Below are 14,011 nucleotides of genomic sequence, written 5' to 3' on the forward strand. Positions count from 1 at the left end.
TGTGTGTGTCCATGACTTCATTCCATTGTTTGTTTTGGGAGGTCTCCTCTTTAGCAGATAAAATACACGCTTCTATGGAGTAACTTGAATTTCTCTGTACGTTTTGGCAAATTCCATCTAATGAATGCTTTTACATCTTCTTATTTCCTTGGTCAGTTTGACACCTATTACTAAGTACGCCAGTGCTTTATTTCTTCTTCAGGACTTGGCCTCACTGTTCCAATACATTTCGAGGCGAGTCAATCGACTGAGCAACTTGGACAAGGATGCTCGTACCAAATGAATTACTGTGCGGCTAATTTGCATAAGAGACCAACCTGCCTCAGCACTGCTTCCTTAACTGCAGGGACACGTGCCAGCCAGGTGAATGGGTAGCATCCGGTCTCAGATGTCAGTCGTACCTGAGTCCGTGTTGAAGTCTGCTTAAATGGATGGTTACCTTAATTGCCATCTATTTATGGGAGACAGTGCCAGACCTTTTACAACATAGGTGCAGGAAGGACCACTAGCAAAGGCCTACCCGCAACAGTAAGACTGTTCAATTACACGAAATAACTATGCAGTGCACACACACACTTTCAAATTGATTGCTGGTTTATTGTGTTCTCATTTATTTCATAATGTTTGTTCTTTTCATGCTATTGTACTATGTTTGCTGCTGTCACTGGTTACTTTCCCCCGCTCAATAAAGTTGTCTTCTTCTTGACTTAGCCATAATGAGTAAACGGTAGATAAACTTGTACGACACCTACTCGGCAATAAATAATTATAAAGGCTTTGTGAAACTAGTAAGAAAACAGTGTCCAGAATTTTTCATTTACCTCTAAAATGTTTTCATCTCAACCAGCTGGAGCAAGTTGTTGGTTATCAAAGGCTTCAAAATATATATATATTCCAAGGCTATTTAAAACAAAAAGGAGAAAAAAAAGAGGAATTGCGCTTAATTTGGAAGGGGAAATGAAAGCCACACCCGTGGTTGTCAATTGTGTATGCTTGCTTGAGGCAGCAAAAACATACATACACTTTTTTTGTGGCCGCTATCAATTTTTTATTTTACACAGTTTTTTTGTTGATGTTTTTGTTTTTTTGTGCCATACCACAGAGGCATTGGGTTTTATTAATAGAGCCCTTGCCTGTATGTGAGTGTATGTATATTTAGCTTCATAGGGTCTGGGTCCCCAGTCTCCCCTGATCTGTCAGTGTGGGAAGAACACTGAACTCAGGAAAAGGAGTGTTCTAAACGCCGACTACTCTTCGCTCTGGTATATTGTGTTGAGTCATTTAGTCTGGTATTTGTGTTTTTATAGCTTGATGGGGTTTTTTTTACACTCATAATTTATTCAATGTGCTGTATTTGTTTTTCAAAGGAGCTGGTGAGCAGGACGTCTCTGGAAACTCAGAAGTTAGATCTGATGGATGAGGTCTCGTACCTGAAACTGAAGTTGGTTAGCATTGAGGAAACGCGCAACACACATCTACAAGATCCCATGGACACAAACCAGAACAAAGCAGAGGTAGGGAAAGTCGTGTGCGTGCGCGCCTGTGTTTTCAAGTGCAGAACTGCATTAACTACTTTAATCATTTTATGTTATGTAGTTATAAATTTAGCAAAATAATGTCATACTATAAAGCTATACAACAGTGTTGGTACAAGATTATGGCATTGCAGTGGAGTCACAGTATTTAGATCTTGTTTAGAGGAGCTTGAGTACTTATATTCCAACTTAATGCTTACTGTCTAATTATATCTGTATACAAGTTTGTTTGTAATATTCACATTTTTTGCTACTTCTTAGGGAAAGGGAATGTTTATAAGAACCTGCTTTTTTATGCTGCAACAAAATAAAAGTTTCTGCAGCTTACCAGAAGTCTTAATGGGGGCCCTATGGCCTGATTTTATTGGAATGCTTGGCACAAATTCCACTTAACTCGTGTTTGCTTGATGTCACCTGTTGTATGATGACAGAGTGAACCTGTTGACAATTTGGCTAAATAAATATTGGTTAATCCCCATCCAGAAAATTTGGTTGTCAAAGCACATATTTACAGGAAGCCAAATGTGTCAGCCAAATTCTAAACAGACAAACGGATGGCCCCCACCCTGCTATACTCCCCCATTCATAGTCCCTGTCATCACTGTCAAAGGTAACAATAAAAGGTCTGTGGACACACGCTTCAGCGTTGGCACTCTGAAACAAGCTAAATCCAACCAGCTTCTACAGTGTTTCAGCCATGTTTGGTCCTATTCATCAATACAAGTTTTGGACTCAAGTAATAAGTACTTAAGGTCCGAGGGTTAAGTTAACATTACAAGCATAGCGTAAAAACTGAAAAGTTGCAGCTCCTGCTCAATAAAATCAAACACATTAGCCACATTCCAAAATACACCAGAACAAACAATTGTCTCTTAATAAATAAAAGCAATTTAGAATAAAATAAAACATAAAAATGGTCTAATCGTTGTAGTTGTGACTTTCGGCTGATTCCGTCAGCGGTCGCCATAGGGAGCCACTCGCATGATTTGTTTGGCACGGTTTTTAGGCTGGATAGTCTTCCTGATGCAACTCACCCATTTTTTTGCCAGGTTTGGAAAAGCCAGCGCCTGGGTAGTCTGGCAACGGCTGGGAATCAAACACTCGCCATATGCGTGAAAAGCAGCAGCATGTACACACTAACAGTAGGAATATAAGAAAATACCAATAATGGTAAATTACTAATTTGATAATAATCATTTGTTTAAGGTCCCTTCATCACTTTCTCTGCATTAGATGTACTGTAATTGTGCAAAGTCATTTTGTTGAGTATACTACGGTATGTGGACACAAACACTGACTAACATGTGCCTTAACCAACACTGTTTAGCTGTTTTGCCTGTCTTGTTGTGGCGTTTACTCATCGTGACACCCAGCTGCTCTTCCACTCTGGCACAAAGCTTCAGTTGGAGTGTGCACATGCGTGAATGTTAAGTCATCACATGGCATCCATTGCCATTGCCAGAGGATACGTTGGCTGGCAAATGTCAAATTTGCACTGTCGACTACATTGGTCACCAAATAATGAAAAGTGGTGACTTATGTGGGGAATGTGCAGTATTATTAAACATGAATTGAATTTGTGTAATTGTTGTTATTTTCTCACTTTGGAACACATCTGCAAGCCGCGCGTTGCTCTACAGTGTACACGCAACTTGTCGGGGAACTACAAACGCACAACTTAACATTGATCACACCCGAATTGCCACTAGTAATGCATAATTTTACTGTGCATTCTGTCCTTTTGCACAAACTCATCACGTTGAGTTAAAATCTTAATATCCATCCCATTTTCATCCTTTGGCCACTGCTATTCTTTAACTGGATACTTACTTTTTTAGCACAGAGGTTCATGTTGTAAGAGCACAAAAGAAAACACAGAACCAAGTAACACGGAGCGAATGGAGGCATTGTGGCATGCATTTAACATGTCAAAAAGCATGCTTGATTTAAGAAGTGTAAAGGAAAAAAGGAAAAGAGAGACGGGGGGAGACGGTGCCGCAGCTTCATTTTCTGTCCTGCCAGACAAGCGTGCTGGACTCTCACACTACAAAATGTGTTTGACAGCAATATCTGGCTTTGTGAGAATTCAACCCTCGATTTGACTATTCTAGTCATATTTCTAATTTTATTCACATCACATTGAAGCATCCTTCAATGACCTATTGAATACGCAGGATCCAGTAGTTGTATATGTGAAACTGTTTACTGACGTTCTCGCCGTTTTTGTGTGTTTGCGGAACGTACCCTGCACTATGCACCATCTCTGCTCCTTCTTCCTATTGCAAATGGCATTGGTAATCAATATTTCTCTTCTATCTTTTCTAGGTCCTGCCCTTAATAAATTTGTCATGCGTAGTCTCTCATATCAAACAAAGGATCACACTATTAGAAATACTGTATACTAAATATTTATTGTCTTTCGCTGTATCTTAGTACTAGTATGCATTATATATTTATAGTGACCACTGTTTTGATGATTTCTGCTTTTCTACCCTTGTCTGTGAATCTATTTGTATTACTTCAAAGAAATGTTGGTAGCATTTACTTATAACAATATAATCGAAACCGTTATAATACATTTTCACAGTGGTTGTTTGCACATCTTGGGGTTTGTTTTTCTCATTTACAGGAGGCAGGTTACCGACATGTGTTGCTAGGGTAGATTTACATTTTTATGACCTTGCAACTGCTTCATTCGTATTTTTCCTCATCTCAACAATTTCCTGCTCTATCACCCTTGACTTGTCTGCCATGGTTCATGGGCTGCTCCCTCCCAGTGCGTGGTAAATCTCATCAGTGAGCTCCAGGAGCAGATGTGCAGGTTTCAGGAGGAAATCGGCGCTCGCATTCAGGAGAAACGGGCCCTGGAAGATTGCCACGCCCAGCATGGAGAGTCACTGGCCGATCAAGCCCAGGGTCACAGCCCTGTGGTCAGGCTAAGCGGCACAAACCTTAGCCTGTGTGACTCTGGTGCTTGGACGCACAACGGAGGACTGACAGCAAATGTAGGGAGACTTCAAGGATGACTGTGTCCTACCCTCTTCCACCTCCTTACATCCTCGCCTCTCCCCCTTTAACCAGTCTACATTGCGCCTCTTATTTAAACATTTCCACTGAATCAAACTAACAACTTTTGTCTTGTCTGCAGTGTTCATATCTGTAGGGTGTTTGGGTCGAGACGCGTTCTGCTTCGTGCAGAAATGGAGACATGGTTTTCCACATGCTTCCATGAATTGAGATGATGGCAAATAGCCATAGCAACTCCAAACAGAATGACTTACTCCACTATTTGTGTATCAGGTCACAATTCCATATAGAATTTGAGCATCTCTCTTAGCTTGAAGCAACGGTGTGGCTTTACAGTACTTCATTTGTTATGTATTACTTGCATGACTGAATTTTATACTAACCAGGTTCATGGGAGTGTGCTTGCCTAATAAGGAAGGTTTCCAAAAGAAGATGTTTTGAGATAGAAATAGCATGGTTCACCTGTAAATTAGACATTGCAGTAGGCATTTATGATGTGAAACCTCTTCTTTTTCACTTTTTTTGACCACTTGTTGGGTCTACACTACCCCATATTGTTGATAAAGGCACGGGCTGGTGTTTCTTTCCAGGAGATCGTGTTTCCTGTATTAACCACTGTTTCTTGCTTGGGAGACCTTTATAACCGCAACGAGCGTGAACCTGCTGTTCAAATTCCCTCCCATCTTAGCATGTGTATCGTTTGGCAATAGAATTACCTATCTGATTGGTTCCCCCCCCCCCCCCCCCCCCCCCGAGCAATAATTTTGTAGGTGAAGCGATTTCAATGACCATTTTGGTTTTACATCTGTGAACTAAAAGTGTTTATGTTTTATGTTTACCCTGTAGGATTTATTACAAGAGGTGAAGCAGCTCAAAAATAAAGTGGACGATCTGGAGAGTGAGAAGGGAGAGTATGAGAGGCAACTTCGCGTCACCAAGGTACAGTACATGCATAATACACAAATACTGCATGAGCACTGTAATATATGAAACTACAACACAAGCGATTTTTAAGATCCGTATTATAACATTCTACAATGGATATCTCCGGATATCACAATGAAGAGTTATAATACCCTAATTGAAACTTAACTAAATGCATTGTATTAACCGTTTCTGGAAGAAAGAACGTAACTAAATGGAAAATAACACTGTGATCAAACGCTTCGGCAGCGACTGCAATGTGTCTCAATAACTTTGCTGCTTCGGTTTTGATTCAAATTCCTTCTGTATTGTTGTAATGAGCTATTGGAATTCATTGTCCAAACAGTGTCAGCCGGGGTCAGCAGTGTAGATAGTTATAAAAGTCTGCACTACTTCTCATCATAGCTTTTCAGTATGTCATAGAAACACATGGTTAATACGATCTAAAAACGCTGAAGCAGTAAAGTGAGGGCAACAAACTTGAACCACAAGTGCAATCAGCCCTCTCCCACATAATAAATTTTTTTGAGTGCCATTGCATCCTCTGTGCTCACATTGCTTCCTTCTTCCCCTCCTCTCTCCTTACTGTCTTCTATATGCCCCTCCATGCGGCCTGCTGCCACTTTTTCTGCTTCACTATTTTCTCCATCTTGAAATCTCCCCCATCATTACCCACTTCCTGTGTGTGCGTGTGTCTTTCTCTCTCGCTCTCATCCCCCTCCTCCCGCCATCCCTCTAGCTCTCTATCTCTTACTGTCTCCATGTGTGTTACCAGTCGCTCATGACTCAGCTCTCCAGTCTCAAGCTGACTGTGGGGCACACACAGCAGGAGAAGCAACAGTGCGAAGAGCGATGGCGCAGCGCACAGGTGCCTCCTCTTTTTTGGCTCCTGCTCTTCATGCTTTTTTCCCTCTGTTCCCTTTTCAGTCTAACTTGCCGACTACATCCTGTGCTCTCGTATGTGCTTTTCCTCTTTTTTCTAATATTTAAAAAGTACTTTTTATCGCTTTACGACATAAACATTTTCTTGCTGCTTTTTAATCCATGCTTGATAAGTTTTGAAATTTTTTTTTTTAGGTGGTTCTTGGTGTGAAAATTTTAAGAATCACGGGTTTCGGGTGCTTAGTCTTCATTCCATGTTATATAAGCATTTTTCACAGAGGCTTTCTCAGGAAATTAAGGTGTGACCAGCATACAAACGTTCATAGTGTTCAAGCTGCTTATGAAATGACACAGCAAACCCCTACAGTACTTTGTAAATTGCAAACACACAGGTATGAGGGAGTACTGTACATTTATTTAAAAAAAGAAAAGAAAAAGAAAAGAAAATCACACAATCGAAACTTAAAACTGAAAAGTAACAATGTACTGCAAATTAATCAATACTTGATTGCTATATTTTTGTGGTCCAACATAGTTATTAAAAACATTATTATTAAAAACATAAAAATGGCCCGGACAAAAACAATGGTACCCTTAATAGTTCAATCTTTTGAGAAAATTAGTGGAATCAATTACATTTTCATCAGGCAAACCCTGCTTTTCATACTAAAACAAAAACCTTTTTCTCAGTCATCCTTTTATATCATGTACAAAAACATGTCATTTAAATAACTTATACATTTAAAATAAATGAATTTGCTACAGACTGTAGTTTATAGTTTAGTTTATCACGTCAATATACCTGTCAACCGCGTTAAAATCCTATGAACGTGTGATTTTGGACAGCGAAATCGAGCAACATTTTGATCTTTGTGAGAAGTATCAAGAACAGTGAAAAGAAAAGTATGCGTTCATCCTACCTGCGTTTACAAATAACAAGCCAACTTCGCTCATCTGCAACGAGGTTACGAGTTAAGTGAGTGCTGTAGCAGGCTTTTTCCCCCGCCATTGCGCTGTAGCTGTACCTGTAGCTTATCGTGCCTGGCAGACCAGATATAACTGGCGGCGGGCGTATCATGGCCCGCGGGACACTAGTTGCTGACCTCTGCTCTGGGCAAAGGTAAACCTCCTGGATATTCCTAAAGAGGCGAAAAGTTGCATCTCAGTACCCTGCCATTATGGCATGAACAAGAGTACCGTACAACTACGAAGGTCTGGAAATAGCGCGGATTACTGTCTGTTTTTTTTGTTTGTTTTTTGTTTTTTTGCTGTGTGCGCTGAGCTTCTTGACACAGGGTAGCATGGTCTTTTTTTTAAAAAATCATTCTGTTGGACCACAAAAATAAGTCAATGCTTGATTTTCATTTGTTAATTTGGACTAAATGTGTTTATATTATTGCTTAAGTCAGTTTCAAACGATGTTGACTGACCATTGTGGGTTTTTCTTTCTTAAATGGAAGCGTACCAACAGTTTTGTCCATGTATGTACCTAACGGTGTGGAAGACTGACTTCATGCATTTGTTCTGCTCAACCGCTTCCACAGGCTGAAATCTCAGACTTGCAGCAGCTCCTCGCCTCCAAAGATGCTGAGTTCGAATGCCTGCAGACCCAACTTCTGGCCAGAGGCAGCGCAGCCAATCACAACGCAGAGAGAGGTACATGCTGATGTCAGCCTGACTGTCACATCAGATCTCCAGTTGAGGGAGGATGTTGTAAATGTGTGTGAGTGTGTGAATGCACGTCTGTCAACTTGAATTACTCGTATTTCAACTAACGGAACATTTTAACAACTTTGCCCTCCTTTGCTCTATGCTTGACTTCTTGACTGGATGCTGCCCTCTGGTGTAGAGGAGGTGTATATCAAACAGCTGATAAACAAATGTAAGGCAGTTCTTTTGACATGGATCTCATTTTCCATTCAGCTCATTTTCCTGTACCAACAGAATTTCAGTTTCCTGGTTGTCAATTCTGAGTGCTGTATTCACAGTTAGACTGATTATCCATAATGAGCGACGTTTAGAAACCCTGATACTAAACTTTCACTGTGACAATTCTCCACCAGTTGAGTGTCGATTTCAGTATAACACATTACGCTTGTAATTTTATTGTTATTATCACGTTTAGTCACAGTTTCATAAGGATTAGAAAGTAGAATTGAATATTACAGTTGTAGTTGGTTTGAAATTATGCCTTTGTAAAGGTATATTTGATACAGCTCTTGTGTTGGATGTCATTCTGTTGTGCGAGTGGTCATAATGCTGTGGCTGGTTGTGTGAATCTGCAAGTCAGACTTAATGCTTGATATTAGAGGTCAAGTTTAAAAGACTATTAAAGGCAAAGGTTTGATTTCATCTTAGTCCTGTATAGACTGCATGACATCACCTAACACGATTGCTACCTGCGTGTGTTTTATTTTTTTTAAAGCAAGTGAACTCATTTTTGTCTCAAAAGACAGGTACTTGTGCTTCCTGTCAGCATGCATTTATTTTGTTTGTTGAGTCATATTAGTATGGTTGTCATGTCTCTCACAAATATCATCCCGTCAACCACTCATCAGATGCTCTAAATGAACTTGACACAAGCTTGGCTGTATAAAATTATGTTGCATGGCTCATGTTTTCAGACCACGAATACCAGAGACTGAAGGCGGGGATGGAGTCTCTTTTAGCTTCAAATGATGAAAAGGTAGTAAAACTGATTTTTACGGTTTGACAGATGTATCATAATTACTGTTACATCTTTTGATTATTCAAAATTCCACCTGGTTTGCATGAACAGACACGTCGTATAGAAGAGCTGACAAATCTGCTTGGCCAGTATCGAAAGATCAAAGAGTTCATGGCGCTCACGCATGGTAAGAATTTCATCCTTCAATTTGCTGAAATACAGTTTGTGTTTGACTGACTTCTGAGAGACAAAACATTCGATTTCCAAATTTGGTAAATTTCACAATTTCTTTTTTCTTACAAATTGATACTAGGGTTGCACAATACATTGATTGAGCATCATCATTGCACTGTATGTGTGTGCTATAGTCACATTGCAGGGTCCTGCACAATGTTGGTGTATTCATCCATCCATCCATTTTCTGAGCCGCTTCTCCTCACTAGGGTCACGGGCGTGCTGGAGCCTATCCCAGCTATCATCGGGGAGGAGGCGGGGTACACCCTGAACTGGTTGCCAGCCAATCGCAGGGCACATACAAACAAACAACCATTCGCACACACATTCACACCTACGGGCAATTTAGAGTCTCCAATTCATGCATTTTTTGGGATGTGGGAGGAAACTGGAGTGCCCGGAGAAAACCCACAAATAATACAAATGACTGTTACTCTAATGTAACAGTTGGATTAAGTGCAAATTGATTCTTCATCCCGGAGGCACAAGGATGACGTAATAAGACGCCCTACCATGCATGTTTTTGGGAAGTGGGAGGAAACCGGAGTGCCCGGAGAAAACCCACGCAGGCACGGGGAGAACATGCAAACTCCACACAGGCGGGGCCGGGGATTGAACCCCGGTCCTCAGAACTGTGAGGCTGACGCTCTAACCAGTCGTCCACCGTGCCGCATGTTGGTGTATTGATATTTTTATTTATTTATTTTTAACATGTCCTGTTCAGCTGCATGGCCATACCGGATGGTGAATCTGTATGCCTTTTGACCCACACCCAGGCCAACCAGCTCCCCAAAGGATGTGCGAATGTATGTGGTGCATTAAAAATCTGCGTAGGGAAAGGCATGGGGCATCAGAGAGCAGGCCGGAGTGCCAGAACACCTGGCCAATGTTCCTCCCTAGCCCAACACTGTCTTCCCCCCACTGATGGGTGTATGATGTATTAAAACTGGAGGACTGGCCAGGCAGAGAAGGGAGCCATCGGATGAGAGAACAGCAAAGATTTGCCAGGACCCGGCCCGGCGGCAGCATCATCATGTCTCGCGTCAGCCCCCCAGGGGACCCTAAATGAGATGTGAATGTGCCCATTGTGCGAAATATCTACAGTGTGAGTTAAAAAAAAATGTGAACTATGGGGCGAGACTCTTGCAGGCCCAGCCCGACCGGCTGGAAGACCCCGGGGAAAAGGGGGGCAGCCCCTCTGCGCCACAGCTAACTCCCACGGCCCAGTGTGTTATATACTTTTTTTCCCCATAACTATTAATGATAACGCACGAAACAATTACACGCCTGCATTTTATCTCTTCAGAATTTGACGAACATGCATGTCACAACAGGTTACACTTGGGGGAAGAGGGGAGAGACACAGCATTATTGATATAGAAATGCTAATGCATGTGTAAAATGGGTGTAAAATAAAAGATTGATTAAAAACACATGAATAGTGTTAGGAATGTGCTAATGACTACAGGGCATGAAAAGAAATGGTTTGAACTTTGTCTAGCTGGACTATTGCTCAATACTCCAGTGCATTTAAACGTAACGTCATACAAATGACTGTATACTTTTGTGCTCTACTTAGCATAGTTTTTACAGAGGGAAAAAGAGTAATATGTGCTGGTATTTACATTATGAGTATGTTATCCTGTATTTTTTAACATCAACAACAACATCGCAATATCATATTTTTTCAGAATTGTGCAGCCCTAATAAATACTGTTAGTCAGTCCCCATGTGGGTATGTATCATAATTTCTCGTGTATAATGCGCATTTCCCCCCCCCAATAGTATATATTATACATGGGTATAGGGGGAAATTTTTTTTTTTTTTTTCACATTTTATAAATGTATGCCGCCATCTAGAGGTTATGAGAGAGGTGTACACTTTCATTCTAATATGCCACCACCACTTAGAGGTTATGAGAAAGGTATAGCCTACACTTTAATTCCAATATGACAGGGGTACGTGACTGCATATATGTACAGTTGTGCTCATAAGTTTGCATACCCTGGCAGAATTTGTGAAATATTGTTTTTTTTAAATACGACTGATGACTGAACAGCAACTATCATTAATTTCTTTATGGTTATGTTTTCCATCCATCCATTTTCTGAGCCGCTTCTCCTCACTAGGGTCGCGGGCGTGCTGGAGCCTAACCCAGCTATCATCGGGCAGGAGGCGGGGTACACCCTGAACTGGTTGCCAGCCAATCGCACGGCACATACAAACAAACAACCATTCGCACTCACATTCACACCTACGGGCAATTTAGAGTTGTCAATTAACCTACCATGCATGTTTTTGGGATGTGGGAGGAAACCCACGCAGGCACGGGGAGAACATGCAAACTCCACACAGGCGGGGCCGGGGATTGAAGCCCGATCCTCAGAACTGTGAGTCAGACCCTCGAACCAGTCGGCCACCATGCCGCCTGGTTATGTTTTGTTTAATGATAATGCTTTTCTGAAATGCTTGACAGTTTAATTTGAAACCCATTTAAATACAATTAAATGTGTTTCGCCTGGCCCTTCATGTTGTCTTTCAAGAATTGTACCCATCAAATTCTGCCTGGTTAATCAAACGTATGAGCACAACTCTGTTTTCTCATTTACTAAATAAAGGTAGGGCTGTGGATTTCAAAATAAGAGCAAGTAAATAAAAATAAAGTGTTCAAATAAAGTGCTTAATTTCAGAATAATTATTTGAAAAAACTAACAAAATACAGATAATACTTTGTTTTGATCATATGGGTAGAAGCAAAATCATGCTCTGTAAAAATGCATTATACATAGAAGGGTTTTCCAGAATTTTGAGGTCAACTTTGGGGGTGCGTATTATACATGGGTGCGCATTATACACGAGAAATTATGGTAATTTGTATTTATTATTTATTTATAATATATATTTATTTATTTTTAACAATTGATTGGGCAAACAAGTGTGGAAAATGGATTGTGCTCTTTCACGATGCAATGTTAATGGCTCGTTTTTTGGGGGGTTTCCTGAAAACTGATGGTTTTGGAGATACGAGTTTTCCGCACGACGACAGCGATAACTTTCATGTGTTAAAGTATTCTTTTCTCCTTTCTGTATCCATTTTTCTATTTTCCAGGAAGCAGTGAAGAGGAGCTGTCTGGCAGTTTGACAGTCAGAGCCATCACACACAAAGCCTACTGTGATATCTACAGGTCTGAGGTAAGGTCACACAGCATCCATTATAACCAATTTAAAATGTTTACAGTGCTTTGTATTTCATCACACTTTTTCTTTTTTTAAATTGAATAATGTTATTTTATTGGGGAGGGAAAAAAACATTTTATGACGTGGTCAAGGTTGCTCGTGTCATGATTCATGTTACTGACTTCAGTGCAGCTGGCAAGGGATCAATTTCTTCTGACTGCATTTCTCACAATGACCTTATGATTGACTGTCAACCGGTACACATTGTAGTCCAAATTTCACCGTTAGTCAGCTGGGATAGACTCTTGTTCCTGTTGTAACACTGAACACGATAATTGGTATAGAAAGTAGATGAATATTTCATAAAGAATGACAATTTATTTTGTTTTTCCATAGATGTCATCAAGAGGATCTTCCCCCCTTATGTTATCCTCATCACCTTATCAGAGAGAACTTGATTCATGGTATAGTATAAACAGAACACACATTAGGATATTGCACATCTGGCTATGTACTATGGATCCCAACTTTTGTGTGCCATTTATTTTAGTTTTCATAACTCTATGGACGTATCACGTTCTACTGGTGATACAAGCTTCTTAAATGGATTATGGTAAGCATTCACTGATTGACTTGCCATTGATAGCATGTAAACATAGAAGAGCAACTGATAAGTAAATGTAATCAATGCGGTTGGAACGATGATAAGGTTTTTTTTTTTTTTTTTTTTTCAGGCATCAGCGCAGGTTACAGTCTAGCAGTCTTGAGGAATTGCAGAGCAGATCTTTACAAAAGGTTTTCCCAATTTATTACTATTTGTGTTTGGCTGCTATACTGCTGCTACCTAATTGAACTAATCAATACAAAGCATTATTGTACTTACACGTATGCTTCTTTTTAACATGCTAACTGAATTTGTTCTTGATGCTTGCATGTGTGTGTGGCTGTGTATCTGTGTGGGCGGTAGCCTGTAGAGATCCTGCCAGATGAAAGTGAATCAGACATAGGGAGAGAGGTACTGATCTCCTGCATTGCATAACACAATCTAACATGCTGCTTTATAAACAAACACAGAATGTACATTTGTTCATTGCATAACACAAAAAGTTCTACACACAGTATTTGTTTTCCATTTTTTGAAAAAGGTGCATTTTTCTGTTTTCTTTGCAACTTATGCCTGCATTTATTGTGCAAGAATACTCCAGGACACATGATGTACTACATAAGGTCACATAGGGTTCACATTTAAGTTTCTTGAGCTTGGGTTCTAGAATTTAAATTTTTTTTTTTTTTTTTCCCCATTTATATATTTTTGCTATGCAAAGAACTATTAGCTTTTGCAAGACTTTTAGTTGGCACCACTTATGAACCGACTGCTGTTGTTGCGAATAAAATGCAAAATTGCTAAATAAATAGTATGGGATTGCTCCAGGAGCCCACTGAAGTCTTGTCCTCAATTTAGTTTCTGAAAAATAAAACTAATATGTGAACTACATGGGCAAAAGTATTTCAACAACTGGATATTACACCTACAGTACAGGAAATGCAAAGGCCAGTCGAGGT

General features: G+C 40.2%; 1 protein-coding gene across 15 annotated transcripts in view; it reads left to right on the forward strand.

The window, feature by feature from the left end:
• ppfibp2b (PPFIA binding protein 2b) overlaps positions 1 to 14,011 on the forward strand; it is a 93,960-nt gene that overhangs the window by 53,309 nt on the left and 26,640 nt on the right. For 6 of the 15 annotated variants that reach the window (XM_061772723.1, XM_061772717.1, XM_061772715.1 and 3 more), the window contains 13 exons: positions 1,368 to 1,514; positions 4,313 to 4,540; positions 5,409 to 5,501; positions 6,262 to 6,354; positions 7,913 to 8,024; positions 8,218 to 8,250; positions 8,993 to 9,054; positions 9,148 to 9,223; positions 12,381 to 12,463; positions 12,845 to 12,912; positions 12,999 to 13,061; positions 13,183 to 13,243; positions 13,416 to 13,463. In XM_061772723.1, the coding sequence (XP_061628707.1) occupies positions 1,368 to 1,514; positions 4,313 to 4,540; positions 5,409 to 5,501; positions 6,262 to 6,354; positions 7,913 to 8,024; positions 8,218 to 8,250; positions 8,993 to 9,054; positions 9,148 to 9,223; positions 12,381 to 12,463; positions 12,845 to 12,912; positions 12,999 to 13,061; positions 13,183 to 13,243; positions 13,416 to 13,463 (1,167 nt within the window). Of the gene's footprint in view, positions 1 to 955; positions 1,263 to 1,367; positions 1,515 to 4,312; positions 4,541 to 5,408; positions 5,502 to 6,261; positions 6,355 to 7,912; positions 8,025 to 8,217; positions 8,251 to 8,992; positions 9,055 to 9,147; positions 9,224 to 12,380; positions 12,464 to 12,844; positions 12,913 to 12,998; positions 13,062 to 13,182; positions 13,244 to 13,415; positions 13,464 to 14,011 lie in introns of those variants that run through there. The other 9 variants (XM_061772722.1, XM_061772731.1, XM_061772730.1 and 6 more) reach the window with 8 other exon arrangements.

The sequence above is a fragment of the Phyllopteryx taeniolatus genome, chromosome 5 (genome assembly GCF_024500385.1).
Source record: "Phyllopteryx taeniolatus isolate TA_2022b chromosome 5, UOR_Ptae_1.2, whole genome shotgun sequence".
Lineage (NCBI taxonomy): Eukaryota > Metazoa > Chordata > Actinopteri > Syngnathiformes > Syngnathidae > Phyllopteryx > Phyllopteryx taeniolatus.